Source organism: Panthera onca, chromosome F1 (assembly GCF_046562875.1).
Source record: "Panthera onca isolate mPanOnc1 chromosome F1, mPanOnc1 haplotype 2, whole genome shotgun sequence".
Classification (NCBI taxonomy): Eukaryota; Metazoa; Chordata; class Mammalia; order Carnivora; family Felidae; genus Panthera; species Panthera onca.
The window spans coordinates 3,206,235-3,226,333 of NC_138355.1; the positions used below are offsets into that span (position 1 = coordinate 3,206,235).

A 20,099-nucleotide genomic window follows, 5' to 3' on the forward strand; every position below is an offset into this window, starting at 1 on the left:
AAATCACCAGTCCACAAAGCAGGCTTCCTGTCGAGAGGGTACAAGTAGCAACTCCTCTTTACTGATGAAGGAAACCGAAGCTCAGAGAGGTTAAGAGGCTGGACTGAGGTCACACAACTTGAGAAGCAGCACAGCAGGGTGCTGTAGCCAGCTTCACCCATTTCACTGTGGGGAATCCCTTGCAAAGCTAGCTAGAACAATAAAGAAGTCTAGAAACACAAAGCCAAAAGGGAAAGAGGCTCAAACACTGATATTATTGGTTCAAGGGTATGGGAAGTTGGGGTGCAGACTGCCAGCTTCAGGTGCAGTTCTGTCCAGGGGTCCCAACGATGTCATGAGGACCTTCTCTGTTTTCCTGTCTCTGTGCTGATGTTCTGTGCGTTGGCTTTATGCTTCGCCTGTCTCTGCGGGGAGGGGGAGTGTTGCCCGGCCGCTCTTGGGGTACAGCCTGCAAGCTTGGCATCAGCAGACAGAGAGCTTCCCCTCCCCCTTGGTTTTGGGGGAAGATGTAGGAAGAGATTTTGTTCACAGAACATGGAAGAGGTACGCTGATCCCTGCTCAGGTAGGGAGAGTCCAGGAAGGCTCCCGGGAGGAGGGGACATCTGGGCTGAAGCCTGAATTGCACTTAGCCCGCTGGAGCATGTAGGGAGGGGCACCTGGCCGGAGGCACAGGTGAGCGAGGGCACAGAGCGGAGCTCATGGCGCCGCCTTTGGGGAGCAGCGTCTGACGGTCCGTGGTCCAAGGCACGGCCGGAGACGCTGCCTGCTAGGTCCTCAGCACCCAGGGCGCTCGCAGGGGAGGCAGAGCAGCAAAACCTGCGCTCTGCTCTTCCCCTCTCCTCTTCACTTTGCCCAAATGCCGAGAACGATTTTTAAAGCCACCCTGACACCCTCCAGATGTCCTGCATTAACCAGCCTCTCCGCTGTGGGCTTCTGGCAGACGCGAGAGTCCAGGGGCCTCCGTCTCTTTAGCTCCTGCTGGCTCAGCGTTACTCGCCCACCTGCACTGCCAGGCGCCGACCACCTGGGACCCCAGCTGGGGTGGGGTACGCCCTGAGTCAGGACTGAGGCAGCAGGCCTCGGAGGAGCAGGTGGCAACCGGGCTGGTTTTTATTTTGGCCTCATATGCGCCCCAGGCACAGTGCTGGGGGCTTTATACCAGGGGGTGGCCTGGGCCAAGTCCAGCCTTTTTGTGAAACTGCTCTTGAGCAGAGAAGAATGGTTTTTACATCCTAAAAGAGGGTTATAAAAACAAGAGACAGTGGGACAGAGACTCTGTGTGGCCTGAAAATAGGTTTGACAGATGGAGTAAGTGAAAATTCAGATTGCTGGGTGGGGGCGGGTGGTGGTGGTGGTGCGGGGCACCTGGCTGGCTCAGTCAGTTAAGACTCAGGCTCTTGATTTCAGCTCAGGTCACGGTCTTGGGGGTTGTGAGATTGAGCCCTGCATAGGGCTCTGCACCAACATGGCGGAGCATGCTTGGGATTCTCTCTCCCTCTCTGCCGCCGCTCTCTAAATAAATAAATAAACAAACTTAATGTTTTTTTTTAAAGTTCAGATTGCCTGCTTGAATCTGAATTTCAGGAAAACAAGTGATCTTTTAGCATAGGTATGGTCCATGCAATATTTGGTACATACTTACACAAAAAAAGAAATTCCTTGTGTATCTGAAGTTTAGGTATCACTGGGCAGCCTGTATTTTATCTGGCAGTCCTACTCCAGAACCTGAAGTGTTTGCTGTCTGACCCTCTCCGGAAAATACTGCCCACCCTGGCCTTAAACACACAGCAGATGAGATCCAACGTCCAAGGGACTTAAAGACACTGCCTGGGTCAAAACTCAGTGAGCTTTAGCTGCAGGTGTTAGTGCTACTAATGTAATCAGAGTGATCACCAAACATATCTTGAGCACATGCTGTTTGTTTGCCTAGTCAGCGTCCTAGAGATGGACACTAAACGCCCTCAGATGTATAGTGGAAGTCAGGCCATGATAAATTCTAAGGAAACGTCTCCAGCAGCAGAAGGGGGTCGGGAGTGGAGCTCTTCTTACACAGGGTGGGTCTGAGCCCCTGCCCCCATTCTGAGCGCTGTGCGTGTGTTTTTATGAAGTCCGCACATGGCAGCCCAGACAGGTGGTGTGAGTGTCCTCTCCATTTCACAGATGAGGAAACTGAGGCCTGAGGTCACCTCGCTAACGGCACAATTGGAGTTTGACCTGGGCCTAGTGGCCCCCTGAACTCAAGTTTTTACTGACTTCCCTCAGGCACCTTCCTTTACATGGTGCCAGCTGCGTGCCGTGAGGCCCTCTGCCCAGATTTTCCAGAATCCTTCTGACAGCTCTGCACCCTGGGCTGTATTATTCCTATCCGGGCACAGGAGGGGTGAGCACAGAACCGTGCCGAGAGGCAGCGGGGAGTAGTGGCTGATCTGAAACCTGGTAGGGTTCAAGGTGGGCAGCACGAGGGTACCTTGGTGTGGGTGGGCAGGTGCTGGGAGTGAGGAGAGAAGACAAGGCAGGCCCCGGAGGCCCGGGAGCCCTCTCTTCCGGCTTTGCGGGTTGGTCCAGGTTTCCCTGCCTGATTCCCTCCTGAGATGACGCCTCCTATATGCTGTTTCAGCATTTGCAGGTGGAGGGTGGGAGCGCGGGGCTGGTTTCTGAATGGTCGCAGGGTGGGGCTGGAAGTGTGCTGGGGCCTGTGCTCACTGGTGGCACGTGGAGGGGTGGGGTCACAGCCCCACAGGCCCCCTAGGTCCTAAATAACCTGTGGATGAGAAGCTGGGGTGGGTGAACAGAGCCTAAGAGCCCCTTCGCAATTGCCTGTTCACCTAACTCACACTCGTGAGCGTCCACTGTGGGCCAGGCCGTGAACCCTACGGTTGCTGCCATCTAAGAGTGGCTCCTGCCTGTACAGTTCCTACTACGTGCCAGGTGCTGTCTCATTTGCCGATGAGGTGGGGTACTATTATCCACCACCCCATGGTACAGGTGGGGAGACTTGTCCAGCATCATGAGGGGTCAAGGATTCAACACCAGTTCAGTGACACCACGTTCTGGCTCCTAGCCTCTCAACTGCCTCCTAACATCCTGTCGTTAGAGCTAAGAAGCTGGTTTCTAAAGAAGTGAGCTCCCCATCATTTGGAGGAATGCAGGCAGATGTTGGAGGACTCCGAATGGATGCTGGACAGAGACGAAATCTTTCTGACCACTTTGACCTTTGAAGTTGGCTCCCCCTGCCTAAAAGACCCCCACAGGCATGGTTGTTAGAGTCATATCCAGGTGACCCAGGTCTCCTGACTCCCATTTCAGTGCTGTTTTGGTCCCCACGTTGGGCAAGACTGAGGAACCCCTTCTCATAGGTTTCTCGGCACTTTGGGATTTCACAGGGCCTGACCCATTTCTGGGCAGGTTGGAGGCAGAGCTGACCGTCAGACCTTGAGTTCAAGTCCTGGCTGCGGCCTTTCCTGGTTGTGTGCCTTAGGCCAAATCGCATCAATTCAGTTTACCTATCTTTAAAACCGGGAGGAGAGGGGCACCTGGATGGCTCAGTCAGTTAGGCATCTGACTCTGGATTTCAGCTCAGGTCATGGTCTCGTGGTTTGTGAGTTCAAGCCTTGCATCGGGCTCCGTGCTGGCAGCACAAGAGCCTGCTTGGGATTCTCTCTGTCTCTCCTGCCTTTCTGCCCCTCCCCCACTCACATGCACACATGTGCGCGCGCGCTCTCTCTCTCTCTCTCTCTCTCTCTCTCTCTGGAAAAAAAAAACTTTAAAATGGGGATGATAATATTTTGGTGAGGATTAAATAAGGTGTTCTGTACAAAGTACATGGCACATAGTAGGTGCTCAGTAAACATACTCTCTTGCTGCTAAGCTGGGCAGTAACAAAACTATTTCAAAAGGTCTCCAGCTTCTGCTTTGAGGCCTTTGTTAGAATAAAGACCTGGGTCTGAATCCTGCCTCCTCTGCATGACCTTGGGTGGGTTATCTAATAGCTCTCTGCCTCAGTTTCTTCCATCTGTAAAGTGGGACTATGTCGGTAATCTATCTTGGGTTGTCATGCCATAAACAGTCCCAGGAACACCATGAGTGCTCAAAAAAAAAAAGACAAGAAGAACAGTGAGCTTTCAGCATCATAAAACTCCTGCTATATGCTAGCCAGGCCTCCTCTTTTGCAAATAACACCCCATTGAATCCTCACCCCTGGACAGGAAGGGCTGAGCTGGATGCAAACACAGGTCTCTGTGGCTGCAGTCGCACCACCCGTAGCCACTGCCTCTGTGCTGCCTCAGTCAGGCATGATTCCGGGGCCAAAGCTCAGCAAATCACATGGGCTTGTTCAGGGAGCCAGGATGCCACACTGCCACCGCCACCCCCAGACCACCCCGAGGTTCCTCACAGCTGTCGACCTCCACAGCAGATCAGTTCCAGGCTCATGCCTGGGAGCCTGGGACGGGAAAGGTGGTTGAGCTGCATTTCAGAGGCCTTCTGTGGCCCTCTGCCCCATGCCCACAGGGGCGGTCGGTTCCCCCGGGGATGGGTCCTCCCCTGGCCAGTTTGGGCCATAGCCTCTTTCTGCAGTGAGACAGTGCCCTCTCCCGTGAGGCTGCAGGGACCGACCTTCCGGGGGAGGCTTTCCCCCCTGCCTTTTTAATTTCCTCTTCTGGCCTCAGGCTGTCAGCGCGTTATTAACTTCCGGGGAAGTCGGGAGCCAGCAGAGTAGGGGAGGCCCCTCCCTCGTCAGAACCCCTCCCTCAGGCTGAGAACTACGCCCTTGGTGCTGTGTCCCCACCTCCACTGCCCACCCCGCCCCAGATCCATCCCCAGGAGCCTGCCTTCCCTGGGGATTACCCTGTCTGAGTTTCAGGGTCCATAGCTACAAACAGACAACCTTCATTCTGTGGGGTTTGGACTTGAGACAACGTGTGTATACAGTCCGGGTAACAATAGGAAACAGATGATTCCTCCAAACGCAGCACATGAAGATGAATTTAATAAGGGTGCTGTTGACCAAGGCAGGGTGGGGTGGGTGGGGAGAAGGGTGCAGCACCCCGCGGTTGGAATAGTGGGGAGCCGGGAACTGTTGGCTGCCCCAGTCTGATACGGGAAGCAAGGAGAGGTGGCCAGAAGGGACTGGCTGTGTGAGGAAGGTCCCCAGACAGGAGCCGTGACTGCGGAGTCTCTTCCTGAGGACTTTGGCTGCTAGTTTTCTGTCTCCTCTGAAATGCCCCACTGCAATGGGAGCATGCCTGAGAGTAGCTTGGAAAGCTTGATCAACACCCCAGAGTTGCTGCCTCCGTGGCTTCCGAGCATCTGTATCTCCAGCCGGTTCTCAGCTCGTGCTGGTGCTGGTGCTGGGGCTGCTGGGCCCTGCGTCAGCACCACGCTTGCCCTGTACCTGTCCCAGCTTGTCCTACCTTTTGGCTCTTTGGACCGAAAGGTCTTCCTGGGCAGGACCGTCAGGCTCCATCCCTGCTGCTCTGTGCACCCAGTGTATCCGGGCCTTTGTCCCGCTGAATTCACCGGTGTTTGAATGGTTTGCAACTTGTCCCTGTTGACTGTTGCCCAGATGCAGCCATGCTGTATCTTGGCGGTCCCTATGTGGCAGCTGTCGCCGAGATGGAGGTCAGCATGCAGCTTTCTTAGGGTGTGCCTTTGGGATTAACACCCAGCGGAGCCAAGTGAAGCGAGCGGCAGTGGGCCAAGGGAGAAGATGGGTCACGAGGCTTTCATGGAAGCCCCGTGGGGAGTTGCCGGTCTTGCTGGGATGGCCCTTCACACTGTCCCAAGTTGGGGGCAAGGATGCCAGACCTTCACAGCCTACACGTTCCCATCACCGGATGGTGGCCTCCGGGGAAGCAGCGAGACCTTGGTGGAGGCTCTCCCTGGGGCCGAAGGGATCCCTGTCCTCTATGGGACTGGCAGCTGAGGGCTCTCCAGGAGCCCTCCTAGCAGCCTCCAGTCCTGAAGCGGTCTGTGTGGCACATTGTGGCGCCTGCCACATCATCAGAACCTGCCCACGGAGCCAGGGAGGGGACAGAGGCTTTCCCGTGGCCGCCACTGCCCTCCCTTCCCTATCCCTGAGTCCTGTGGCCCCTCGACCCCCGGCCAGGAAACCCCCTTGGGTCCCTCAAGTACACAGAACCCCCAGCGAAGACCCCCGGCCATGGTTTTGCCTGCAGCTGAGTTCCGAATCTTACTTTTGCTGGGCCCAGCCATCCTGTGACCCAGAGAAGCAGAAGTCCCCCAGACCCTGTCCTGGCTCGTGCTGAGATGTGGAATAAACGCATCGGTGCTGTTGTCCACCACTTGCAGTGACTACGGGGTCCTCCAGGCCTTCTGGAGGGAGGGAGAGGAAAAGGAAGGGATTGTGTCTTCTGTCATGTCCCTGAGGCCGGCAGTCCCAGGGAGTACATCTGACTCCTGTGTCTGGGGCAGAGTGTGGTGGGTAGAGGCTCCCCTTGGAGTCAGATTGACCAGCATACAAACCTCAGCAAGGTGACCTTGGATTTTCTGATGCCCTTGGCTAGGCAGTAACCAATACCTCTGCACTTGTCTGTCAAGTGGCCTGGTGGTGGCCACCTGGGAACTGTGTTGTGAGGATTATGGGGGGCCGGCCCCGTGTCTCAGCTCAGGCAGCCGAAGCAGAACACCACAGATGGAGTGGCCTAAACAGACATTGATTTCTTGCAGTTGGGAGGCTGAGAAGTCCAGGGCCAAGGTGCTAGCCCATTCGGTTCCTGGCGAGGGCTGTCTTCCTGGCTTGTAGATGACCTTTTCCCTGTGCTCTTCTCCTCTTCCTCTTTTTTTAGGGACCCCAATCCCATGCTGAGGGCCTCACCTTCAGGAGCTCATCCAACCCTAATTTCCCCCCAAAGGCCCCACCTGCAGATACCATCACACGGGGGCTGGGGCAGGGCTTCAGCATGTGAATCTTTGGGGACACGAGCATCCAGTCCATGACACCATGTATGCTTAGCCCAGTGCTGTGCATTTGGTAAGTTGGAGCATTATTATTATTTTTCAAAGACAAGCCATTGGCTGAAGCTTCTAGAATAGCATCCAGAGCCTGGGTTGACACTCTGCTTCGGCCTCCTGTTCACTGTGTGACCTCGGGTTTGTTGCTTAATGTCTCTGATCTTAACTCTCATGGTGTGAGAAGTCGGTATAAAAGTAGAGCCATGGGGTGCCTGGGTGGCTCATTGGGTTAAGCATCCAACCTCGGTTCAGGTCGTGATCTCATGGTTCGTGGGTTCAAGCCCTGCGTCGGGCTCTCCACTCCTCTCAGCATGGAGCCCGTTTCAGATCCTCTGTCCCCCTCTGTCTCTGCCCCTCCCCTGCTTGTGTTTTCTCTCTGTATCTCTCTCAAAAGTAAACAAACTTAAAAAAAAATTTTTTTAAATAAAAATAGAACCAAGCCTCACAGAGCTGTGGAGAGGGTATAGTGAGTTAATGACATAGGTAACCCTAGAACTAATTCATCACTCATTCATTCATTCATTCATTCATCCATTCGTTCGCTGGCACGGAAGAGCTCATTCAGAGGGAGAAGGATGCTGCGGATACGGATGGTGGGAGTACCAGTCTGCCCTGGCCGCCATAACAAGGTACCACACACTGAGTGGCTTAAACAACAGAAATGTATTTTCTCACAGTGCTGGAGGCTGGAGGTCCAAGGTCATGATGTCAGCAGGGTTGGCTTCTGCGGGCCACGAGGGAAGGCTCTGTTCCCGGCGTTCCTCGTGGATGGCCCTCTTCTCCCCGTGTCTTCATGTGGCCTTCCCTCTGTGGTGGTCTGCATCCCAGTTTCCTCTTATAAGGACATCAGTCACCCCAGGTGAGGCCCCACCCTCATGACCTCATTGTGACATAATTACCTCTGTAAAGATCTTGGCTCCAAATAGATCACATCCTCTAGGGGTTAAGGTTTCAGCATGTGATTGGGGGGCAGGGACACGGCTCAGCCCATCACAGTTGGGGAGGTGAAGGCATCCTGGAAAGTGGGAGTTGGGTAGGTCTTTGAGGCCAGAGGGGTAAACTGAGGTCCCTCGGGGCAGTGCTCGCAGCCACAGCCAGGACTTAGAGCTTAGGGATTTTCCATCCCGGCAACCTTTTGGGGATGGAGCACGTGGGTCCTGGCGGTCACTGCACTAGCCACGGGGGAGGACGCGGGCAGACGGAAGGGCCCCTGCGTCACACTCGCTCTGGCAGGCGAAGGGCAGATGGCCACCTCCGAGGGGCAGGCGGACATTGGCAGGAGGGCTACGAGCTGCCTGAGAGAGGGCTGGCCACTGGGAAGAGCTGGGGCTGGCCCTGTGTGTGGGGTGGTCAGCTGCGTTAGCCCTCCCCCCCGTGCTGTCCCCTTCTGTGACACCAGGGCGGGCAGCCTGGGCCAGCCCAGTGGTGCCAGACATTCTCACACAGGATCAGTGAGTTGGAGAAACAGACTCCTGTGTGTTTCTCCTTGACCCCACACTCTTCCTGGACGATCCCACAGACACCAGAGGTGTGTGGGTTTGCTACACCTCAGGCAGTTCTTCGATGCCAGCCGGGTGGCCGCCCCTTAACCGAGTCTGACGCTAGCTGCCTGGAGTCAGTGTCAGGTCCCACAGGTGAGGGGCCCCAGTCCTGCAAGACTGTCCCCCACTTCAGGTGCAAGTCTCAGATTGTCACCTGTACTTCTTTGTCGGTTTCATTCATTTATTTATTTTTGAGAGAGACAGAGAGAGCGAGCGCGTGCGCACAAATATGGGGAGGGGCAGAGAGAGAGGGAGACACAGAATCCAAAGCAGGCTGCAGGCTCTGAGCTGCCGGCACAGAACCCAGTGTGGCTCACGAACTGCAAGATCATGACCTGAACTGAAGTCGGACGCTTAACCGACTGAGCCGCCCAGTCGCCCCATCCCCGTACTTCTTGATGGCCGCATACTGGGGTTCCCCTAGCCCCCTCCTTAGATTTGATCATTTGCTCATAGGAGTCAGGGAAACACCTAGGTTCACCGGTTTGTGACAAAAAGGTACGATACAGGACGCAGATGAACATCCAGATGGAAGAGGTGCGTGGGGCAAGGTCTGGGGGAGGGGCACAGAGCCTCCGTGTCATCTTGTGGCGCCCTTCCGTCACCTCCATGTTCGGCAGCCTGCTGTCCAAGCCTCATACTTGGGGGTTTTTATGGAGGCTTCATTAACACAGACATGGTGAAGAGTGAACTCAGTCTGCCTCCCTGTCCCCGTCCGCGAGAAGGAGGCATGGGGCTGAAAGTTCCAAGCTTCTCATCATAGCTTGGTCTTTCTGGTGACCAGTCCCCATCCCGAAGCGATCCAGGCGCCCGCCAGGCATCACCTCATTAGAACAAAGCACATTCCTCTCACCCAGGAGAGTCCAAGGGATTTAGAAATTGTGTGTCAGGAACTGAGGTCAAAGGTCAACTGGTAGAATAGAAGATGCCCCTAGTGCTGTGATCACTTAGGAAATTACCAGGGATTTAGGAGCTCTGTGCGGGGAACTGGGGGCCAAGACCAACAGGTACATGTTTTTTTATTATTTTACGGTCAGCAAACTGTTGCCCAAAGGACAAACCCGGCTCTCCACTTGGTTTTGTAAATAAAGTTTTATTGGAACACAGCCACGCTCATTCATTGGCATATGGCTGCTCTCCGGATCCAAGGGTGAAGTTAAATACTTGAGACAGAGACCAGTGGCCAGCAAAGCCAAGAATGCTTACTCCGTAGATCTCTACAGAAACGGTTTGCAGACCCTTGTTTTTGTGCTTCTCTGTCTATAGTTCTAGGTACCAGGTTCACCCCTGGAACTTCCTTGTTGTGCTGAGAACAGCAGTGTCTGCTGAGAACCCGCTTCCTGGTTCACAGACCGCTGTCTTCTCTCTATGTCCTCACATGACAGAAGAGGGAAGGGAGCTCTCCGGGGTCTCTTTCCTGAGGTCACCGATCCTACCCATGACCTCATCACCTCCCACAGGCCCCGCCTCGTAATACCCCCATCACACTGGGGATTAGAATCTCAACATAGGAATTTGGGGGGGAACTGAAACATTCAGTCCATTGCAGGGAGTGTCCTCCTCCCCAGAGCCTCAGTTTTCCTCCTCTGTACATGGGGAGAGTATTACCCTGAACTCTTGGGATGATCCCATGAGGCAAGGCAGGCAGGAGAGAACTTCACAAAGTGCCACTCTCGGGACTTACTCTCTCCATTCTACCTGCTGGTAGCCTCCACCTTGCTGTGCTGGCAGCATGGAGCCTGGAGCCTGCTTCCCCCTCTCTGACCCTTCCCCACTCTCTCTCTCTCTCTCTCTCTCTCTCTCAAAAATAAACATCAAAATTTTTTTTAAAAAAATCAACTGCAAAATATTTATTTACACTATATTAACACATAGTATCCACACTTGTAAGAATTGTGGTAAAATACACAACATAAAATTTTGCCTTCATCGTTTTTAAGTTCGGTAGTGCTGAGTCATTCACATTGTTGTGTGGTCAGTCTCTCTTCGTCTCACAAAACTACAGCTCTGTACCCGTTAAGTAATAATTTTCCTTTCTCTCCTCCCCCCAGCCCCTGGCAACCACTATTCTGTTTTCTGTCTCTATGAACTTGCCTCCTTTAGGCACCGCTCATAAGTATTTTGTCTCTTTGTGCCTGGCTTATTTCACTTAGCGTGACATGTTCAAGGTTCACGCATGTACTGGCAGGTGTCAGAATTCCCTTCCTTTTTTTTTAACTTTATGTGTATATTTTGAGAGAGAGAGAGAGGGAAGGAGGGACAGGCATAGAGAGGGAGAGAGAGAGAGAGAGAGAGAGAGAGAGAGAATCCTAAGCAGGCTCCACACCATCAGTGCAGAGCCCGACACAGGGCTCTATCCCACAAACCATGAGACCACGCCCCAAGCCAAGATCCAGAGTCGGACACTCAACAAACTGAGCCACCCAGGTGCCCCAGAACTTCCTCCCTTTTAAGGCTGAGTTCTATTGCCTTGAATGTGTCTGCTACATTTTGTTTATCCATTTGTCCATCAATGGACACTTGGGTTGTTTCTGCCCTTGGCTGTTGTGGATAGTGCTGCCGTGAACACGGGTGTGCAAATCTCTCTTCAACACTCTGCTTTCAGTCCTTTGGGGTATATACCCAGAAGAGAACCGCTGGATCAGATGGGAATTTTCTGCTTAATTTTTTGAGGACCTGCCATCCTGTTTTCCTTAGGAACCGCACAAGTTCACGTGCCCATCAGCAATGCACCAGAGTTCCGATCTCTCCATATGTGCACCCACACTTGTTATTTTCCATTTTTCGATAGGAGCCATCCTAATAGGTGTGAGGCGGTCAGTATCTCATCACGGTTTTGATTTGCACTTCCCTGATGATGAATGATGTTGAGCATCTTTGCGTGTGCTTGTTGGCCATCTGTTTATCTTCTCTGGAGACGTGTCTGTCCAGGTCCTTTGCCCATTTGGGAATCAGGTTGTTTTTTGTTGTTGAGTTGTAGGAACGCATCATACAGTCTAGACGTTAGCTCCTTAGCAGATACACGATTTGCAGGTATTTTCACCCATTCCATGGGTGTCGCCTTTTCACTCTGTTTATTGTGTCCTTTGATGTACGCAAGTTTGTTTGTTTACTTTGACGCGGTCCATTTTATTTCATGTTACTTTTGCCCGCTCTGCTTTTGGTGTCACAGCCAAGAAATCGTTGCCAAATCATGGCGCTTCTCTGCTATGTTTTCTTTGAGGAATTCTGTAGTGTTCGCTCTGGTATTTAGGCCTTTGATCCATTTCGAGTTGATTTTTGTGTATGGTACAGGTGAGGGTCTCACTTCATTCTTTTCCATGTGGACATCCAGTTTTCTCAAGAGCATTTGTAGGAGACTGCCCCCCCCCCCCACACACACACTGAATGGTCTTGGCATCTTTGTCAAAATCGTTTCATATGTACTGATAGACATGAAGGTTTATTTCTGGGCTCTCTCTTCTTCACCACTTGTGTTTATGCTGGTACCTCAAAATTTGCTAGTATTTTTATTACCATAGTTTTATAATGAGGTTTGAAGTCAGGAAATACCAAACTTCTAGCTTTGTTCTTCCTTTTCAAGATTGCTTTGCCTATTCATGGGAGTCCTTATGACTTTTAGGATAGATTTTCCTTTTTCTGCCAAAAAGCAAACAAAACCAAAAACCAAAAACAAAAACACCACGCCAAAACAACATCAACAAAATGCCATTGGGATTTTGATGGCGATTACACGTAGATTGCTTTGGGTTTTATTGACAACGATATTAAGTCTTTCAATCTCTGAACACATGGGAAGCCTTTCCATTTATTTGCATCTTTAAAAAGTTCTCTTGGGGTGCCTGTGTGGCTTAGTCGGTTGTGCATCCAACTTCGGCTCAGGTCGTGATCTCACAGCTTGTGGGTTCGAGCCCTGCATCGGGCTCTGTGCTGACAGTCCAGAGCCTGGAGCCTGCCTCTCTCTCTGTGCCCCTTCCCTGCTCATGCTTTGTCTCTTTCTCCTTCAAAAATGAATAAACATTAAAAATAACAACAACAATAATAATAATAATAATAATAATAATAATAAAGTTCTCTCAGCAGGTTTACTGTAGCTTTCGATATACAGGTCTTTCACCTCCTTGGTTAAGTTTATCCCTAAGTATTTTATTCTTTTTGATGCTACTTTTTTTTTTAGTGTTTCTTTATTTTTGAGAGAGAGAGAGAGAGAGAGCATGAGCAGGGGAGGAGCAGAGAGAGAGGAAGAGAGAGAGAATCCGAAGTAGGCTCCGTAATATCAGCACAGAGCCTGACATGGGGCTCGAACTCAGAAACCGCGAGCTCACGACCTCTGCTGAAGTTGGACGCTTAACTGACTGAGCCACACAGGCACCCCTGTTTCTGATGCTATTGTAAACAGAATATTTAACATTTTGTTTTGGGATTGTTTATCGGTAGTGTTTAGAAATACAGCTAATTTTCACGTATGGATTTTGTATCCTGCAACATTGCTGTATTTATTTATGACTGCTGACAGTTTTCATGTGGAGTTTTCTAGCGTTTTCCGCGCATAAGATCAACCGAGATCATTTCACTTCTTTCTTTCCAATTTGCATACCTTTGGTTTCTTTTCCTTGTCCTAATTCGTCTGGCTAGAGCTTCCAATGCTACGTGAAGTAAAAGAGGCGAGCAGAGGTGTCTTTGTCTTGCTCTTGACTTTGAAGGAAAAACTTTCGGTCTTCCACCATTGCATGGGATGGTAACTCTGGGTTTTTCCTACATGACTTTCATACGTGACCGGTAGTTTCTTCCTGTTCTTAGTTTGGTGAGAGTTTTTATGGTGAACGGTGTTGAATTTTGCCACATTCTTTTTCTGTATCAGCCGTGATGCCCATGTGGTACTTTTCTCTTCGTATGTTAATGCTGGTGTCTTGGGTTGGTCGGTTTTTGTGTCTTGAACCCTCGCTGCATCTTAGCAGAATGTCCTACTTGGTCATGGCACATGTGGAGCTCTCCGGATCCTGCCGAGTTCTGTTTGCCAGTGTTTTGTTGAGCCTTCTGATGGAGTCACTCATTGGAGACATTGGTCTCCAGTGTTTGTGTCATGACTTGCTTGGCTTTGCTTTCCAAGGTAATGTCAGCCTCATGCAACGCAAGTATTCCCTCCTCTTCCATTATTATTATTATTTTAGAAGAATTTGAGGAGGATTGGTGTTAATTCTGATTTTTGTCGAGTCTCTCTCTCTCTCTCTCTCTTATTTTTTGCTCTTAGTCTGGCTTAAAGGTTTGTCAATCCTGCTGATCTTTTGGAAGACTCAACTCTTGGTTTTGTTAAAACCTACCCTTGTATTTCTTTTCTTTCTTTTGTTTATCTCTGCTGTGACATTGTGATGACCTTCCTTCTGCTAGCTTTGGGTTTTGTTTGTTCCTCTGTAGTTCCTCGAGGTGTCAAGTTAGACGGTTGATTGGAGACCTTCCTTGTTGTTTGAACATAAGCACTTCCAGCTGTAGATGCCCCTTGTACCCTGCTTTCTTTACATCCCCTGGATTTTGATACGTTGCCTTTTCCTTTCCATTTGTCTCAAGATACTTGCTGATTTCTCTTGTGATTTCTTCTTTGACCCGTTGGTTGTTGGAGACTGTGTATGGTTTGGGGCACCTGGGTGGCTCAGTCAGTTGAGTGTCTCTCTCTTCTTTTTTAATATAACTTATTGCCAAACTGGCTTCCATACAACACCCAGTGCTCATCCCAACAAGCGCCCTCCTTAATGCCCATCACCCATTTAGCCCATCCCCCCACGCACTTCCCCTCCAGCAACCTTCAGTTTGTTCTCTGAATTTAAGAGTCTCTTATGGGGGCCCCTGGGTGGCTCAGTCAGTCGAGGGACCGACTTCGGCTCACGTCATGATCTCACGGTTCATGCGTTCGAGCCCCACGTTGGGCTTTGTGCTGACAGCTTAGAGCCTGGAACCTGCTTCGGATTCTGTGCCTCCCTCTCTCCCTGTCCCTCCCCCACTTGTGCTCTGTCTCTCCAAAAATATATAAGCGTTTTTTAAAAAAAGAGTGTCTTAAGGCTCAGGTCGTGATCTCACAGTCATGGGTTCAAGCCCCGCGTCGGGCTCTGGGCTTATCAATCTGATGGGTGTTTGAGAGCAGCCACTGTGGGGACCCTTGAAGCAGGGGAATTTTATTCTCCTGAACAGGTTACTGTTTCAGCCAGAATAGAGAGACCAGGTGAGGTTTTAGGCAAGTAACACTGCAGGCACCCTGTGCGCCAGGCTCTGTGCTCAGCACATGGTGTGCGTTACCTTGTTCAGTCTTCCCGCAGCCCCATGAGGCAGGTGCTGTTCCTGTACGCCCTTCACCCAGCGAGAAAACTAAGGTTCAGAGAGGTGATGTGATTTGACTGTGGAAACACAATCAGGAGCCACAGTGGCCAGGATATGGCAGCTGGAGCTGAGATGGGGCAAAAAAAAAGTCCTGAGCCAAAAGTCCAGCCATGGCTTCCGAGCTTTGTGGCCTTCAGTAGCCCAGTTTGCCTCCCAACCCTCAAGTTTCCACACGTGTAAACAGGGCCGGTTCCAGGGCTTTGGCTACATAGTTTTCAGACTTGGAAATGCCGCTGGAGAAGCCCAGCTTAGAGCTCGCTGAGCTCAGAGGTCAGCGCTGTTCACGGGGCGAGTGCTGACTCGGTTGTGTGGGGCAGACACTGCAGGGCATGGCCAGGGATGCTCTGAGTTCTGTTTTCCCCTCCAGGAGGCACCCGCAGGGAAGGGGAGAGGGGCATGGAGAGCCTGCGATCGCTCTCTGGTGGGTGCACTGCTGAGCTGGCCTGGCTGAGGCCGAGCGGGTCACGGGGCAGCCAGGAAGGGAGCGGCTGCTCATGGAGGGGTTGGATTCAGAACTGCTCCTGTTACCCCATGTTGCAGCCCTGGCGATGCAGAGCTGGGACCGGCCTTTGAGGTCATCTCTCTCGGCCTTCTCAACCTCAAGGTGGCGAAACTGAGCCTCTAGAGAGGAGAAATGCATGGCTAAAGCCCCATGGTGACTGGGGGCTGGGCAGAGCGGGGGCCAGAATCCAGCAAAGCAGAAGGGTGTTCAGGCCACTGGTGAGTCATCTCTGTGAGCAGAGGCACGGCTGCCCTTTCAGCACTGTGTCGCTCACTCCTGGTGCATCAGGGGCGCTCAAAAAAGATTTGTTGAGCGTGTGAGGATAGTGGGAAAACACACCCCCAGGGAGTCAGACAGCCTGGAATTCGGTGTCGCTCTGGGCCAGCTTTACTTCTCTGGGCAAGTTTGCTTCACTTTGCTGAGCCTCGGTTTCCCAAATTGAGGTCACAGACCCAACTGGAGGTGCCTGAGCAGGGATTGGAACCCAGAGCTGCTAGATTCCAGGCCTGATTTATCACTATACCTTCCTGATTCTTTTATATGCTTGTTTCCCCTTCCTTCCTTCCTTCCTTCCTTCCTCCCCTCCCCTCTCTTTTCTTTTCTTTTCTTTTCTTTTCTTTTCTTTTCTTTTCTTTTCTTTTCTTTCTTTCCCTCCTTGCTTCCAAAAATATTTATGGAGCACCTGCTATGTGCCAGGCACTGTTTTGGTCTCCATGGATACAGAAGTGAACAAGATAGGTGAGGCCCTGGCCTCAGGGAATTTATATCTTAGAAGAAGGTAATAGTAAGCAAGTAAACAGGACAGGAATAGCATATGTACCCAGAATGGACTGTAACGAGGTGTGAGTGGTGTCAGGGGAGGGCTGTGTCAGATAAGCGGCTCAAGGAAGATGACATTTCGTGTGACACCTGAGAAGAACCAGCCACGCAGAGAGCCTGAAGAAATAATTCAGTAAAACGTGATGCTCTCACAGGCCCCAGGCCTCAGACTTACAGAAGGCGCCATGAGGAGGGCATGGAAGGAGACAAGTTATCAAAGCACCCCAGATGGCCTCAGAGGGCCAGGAAGGATGACATGGCCCTTGGGGATGACCGCACCCTGGGTCGCATTTGGGTCTCCCCGTCCAACTGCCTCTGCCCTTCCAGGTGAAGCAGATCGTGGAAGAGGCAGCCACACGGAAGTTCGTCCACGAGGACAACAGCCACATCATCTCCTTCTGTGGTGAGTCCGTGGACCCTGACCTGGAAAGGGGCTTCTTTCTCTGTGGGCTGCCTTGGGGGAGTGGCGTCTTTGTGCAAGGATTCTCACACCGTGTTTTGACTTTGTGACTCTGAAGGTCTTTTTGGATCCCCGGGGGGGCTCTGTGAGGGAATTTGGAACCACGGAGAAGTCGAGAGAAGAAAGGAAGAATGGCCTGTGTACCCAGCAAGAGCTAGTCACTGCTGACGCTGGAGGGACTGTCTTCCCCTCCTGTGGGCTCAGTTCACGGCTACCCATCCCCCTAGTGATGTTGGTCGTGCATCTGACGACAGACTCTGCACCCTTTCCTCACCCTGCTGTGGCTGTTGCCAAATGAAGGGGGAGGATGGATGGGCTTTGAAAACACAGGGAATCGGGAGCCATTGATCCATCCTAAAGGATCATGTCCAGCGGGCTCAGCAGAGGAGGCAGGCCTAGGGCTCGGAGCTTGACTTGTATCCTTGAACCAGCTGTGCTCACAAGATTCCAGAAATAACCGTGCTGCCAGGTTCTTACTGTCCTTCCACAATGGCTACAGACACATGTCTTACGTGTCCCCACAGTCAGGGTTCAGCTTCTAATCCACGTGTATGTATAAGCAGGGATGTTTCTTTCTGCCTGAAAACCTTTTCATTCCACGACTGGAGTGTCTCGCAACGGAGGACGTGCTGTATCTCCCCTCTTGCGCTCTTGGCCCCGAGGAGAGGCCAGAGCGAGGAGACCTGGTGGGCCCTCGGCTTCATCCAGATGGCTGGAGGCACTACCCATGGGAGCACGTGTCGTGACCTGGGAGCCCAGTGCTGTCAGGTTAGCCCCTTTGCAGCCAGGCAGACCTGGGTTCGAATCCCTCCTCTGCCGTTTGTTTGTTGGGTGACCTTGGCAAAAAAACCCCAAAAAACTAAGTTTATTTGGAGAGAGAGTGTGTGGGCAGAGGGAGGGCAGAGAGAGAGGAAGAGACACGCAGAGAGAGAATCTCAAGCAGGCTCTACGCCGTCAGCGCAGAGCCTGATGCGGGCCCTGAACCCATGAACCATGAGATCGTGACCTGAGCCGAAGTTGGATGCTTAACCGACTGAGCCACCCAGGCGCCCCCAGATTTCTTTTTAAAGTGAGATGTGTTTATTTAAATTACATATGCGTGTGTGTGTGTGTGTGTGTGTTTATATATTGTATGTGTATATATAGGTTTATATATATAGATGTCTGCGTATGTACATGTGTATATACGCATAAATGTTAATGTGAGAATGTATACATGCCTAATTTTTTTTTATCCTGGACATCTCTATTTGCAAAGAAAATAATAGGCATACTTCAGAGTGTGCGGCCGTGCTCACCCATTGAAGGTTTAGAGGAATAGGTTGGGATAAACATCGTGATTCTCTGACTGCAACCCCAGCGTTTGGATGAGGGAGGAAGGGTGACGTCATGGCAGGGTGAGGCCTGCAGGGGCTCCCTGTGGTGTCTCTGCTCCATTGTGCCTTAGGAGCCGTTGTCAGAAAGACGCGAGGCGTGTCTCCAGTGCGTGAACAGTTCATTAACTTACTGCAGTCTAAACACAAGTGTAGCGTGTGCAAGCAAAAACGAAGCAATTTCCGAGAGGCTCACCCAGAATATATTAAACCCAGGGGCAGATGAGGCAGTAGGGCGGGCCTCCGTCCAAAGCCACGTAATCGCTGGGGCACTTGGCTGGCTCATTCAGCAGAGCACGTGACTCTGGAGCTCAACGTTGCGAGTTCCAGCCCCACGTGGGGCGTGGAGCCTCCTTATTTAAGAAAAAGTGTAATCATAAGGTTTTGAAGAAAGTCAAATAATTGCCAACAAAAATAAACCAAGACGAGCAGTTGCACCAAACCTCTCGGGATTCCTCCTTGCGTGCAACATAACCTGGGCCAGGCTCTTAACCCTCAGGCTGCTGGAGTATTCCTTCTGTGGAGTCACAGTAACTAGAACTCTCACTTCCTGGGTATTTTCCACAAGGATTAGGTAAGGTAAACCTTCACACTGGTCTCATACCCAGCAGATACCCAATAAGGAGTAGCTCTTACAAGATGCTCAGTTTTTGCATCAACGTCGATTATGCTCCTACGATACACCAGAGTGAGCTCCCTCCCAGTCTGCTGTGTAAGACAGAAGATAAGAAAATACTCAATAAAGCGCTGCTGAAAGTACCAGAAATAAGACTGGGGCCATCAGAATGGCCTGCACAGGGACTGTTTCCCGGGGGGAGGGGGGTGGGGGGGACACTAAGGCCCAGAGAGGGAAAGCGATTTGCCTGAGGTCACACTCAGGCAAGTCAGTGATAGAGCCCAGGCTACTGCCCAGGTCTCCTGCTCTGAGCAGGGCCGGGCGGGGTGTCCAGGGGAAACACAGACATGGGAAGATGATGACAGTCCTCTCTTCAGATCCTTTGTGGCGGCACAAAAGTGTTGTGAGCACACCTTGGGCTCAGACCTGGCTTTGGATCCCAGCTCGTCTGGGTGGCCCTGGGCAATTCAGTTCCCCTCTTAGGGCCTCAGTTTCCACATCTGAGACCTGGAGATGGCGTTCCTTTCTTCCTTGGCTGTGGCAGAGATGGAATGGGATCCATGATGTTAGCTGTTCCTGGAATCACAATGGTGGGGACGATCATGTGATTCTTCAGCCCAGATACAGCCCACCAGTCCTGTGGTCAGCCTCCCCTCCCTCACCGACAGGCGTAACAGCTAACGTCCCTGCAGCGCTCACTATGTGCCGAACTATGTGAAGCGCTTGCCGTGCATTTTCCCCACCTCGCTTGCTGCAACCATGTCAGAGGCCTGTTCGTACTTCCCCATTTCACAGATGAGGATACTGAGACACAGAGAGAGGAAGTCATTGCCCAAGGTCACGCAGCCGGTTAGCGTCTGGGAGAGGATATGAACACAGACAGTCTGACCTCGGGCAGCAAACACAGGTTAACTGCTAAGCTCTCCTGCTCCCTTTTGAGGGAGTGGAAGGCAGACAGACGTACGTGATTTTCCTTTGATGCTTTCGTGGATTTTGCGATTCTGGGGCGCCCCGCTCTCCAAGGCGCCTGTGTGTGGCTGAAGACCTGAGCTGGGCTGGGTGCTGGGGAGCACGGGTAGGGCAGGGCCTGCTGACCATCGTGTCCCTGCAGCGGCTGTAGAGGCCTGCGTCCTGCATGGGCTGCGGCGGCGGGAGGCTGGCTTTCTGCGCAGCAACAGGATTGCAGCTCTCTTCATGAAAGTGGGCAAGAACTTCCCACCGGCCGAAGAGCTGAGCCGCAAGGTGCAGGACCTGGAACAGCAGATCGAGAGCGCGTGAGTGCGGAGCATGGGGTAAGGGCTGGAGCGTTCCCGCAGGGGACAGTCCAGGCTCCTCCCTGAGCTCTGCCAGAACCCGCACCTCCTGGCACTGTCTGCACTCTGCTTTCGCTCCTCAAACCCGCCAGACTCCTTCCTACCCCGGGGCCTTTGCACATGCTCTACCTAC

At 52.1% G+C, this 20,099-nt stretch overlaps 1 protein-coding gene across 1 annotated transcript in view; it reads left to right on the top strand.

The window, feature by feature from the left end:
* Positions 1–7,315: 7,315 nt before the first annotated feature.
* The window catches only part of LOC145713332 (ankyrin repeat domain-containing protein 26-like), a 101,706-nt gene continuing 88,922 nt past the window's right edge, over positions 7,316–20,099 (top strand). The window contains exons 1-2 of the mRNA XM_081791821.1: positions 7,316–7,602; positions 16,532–16,607. Of these exons, the coding sequence (XP_081647947.1) occupies positions 7,549–7,602; positions 16,532–16,607 (130 nt within the window). The 5' untranslated portion in view covers positions 7,316–7,548. The remainder of the gene's footprint in view (positions 7,603–16,531; positions 16,608–20,099) is intronic.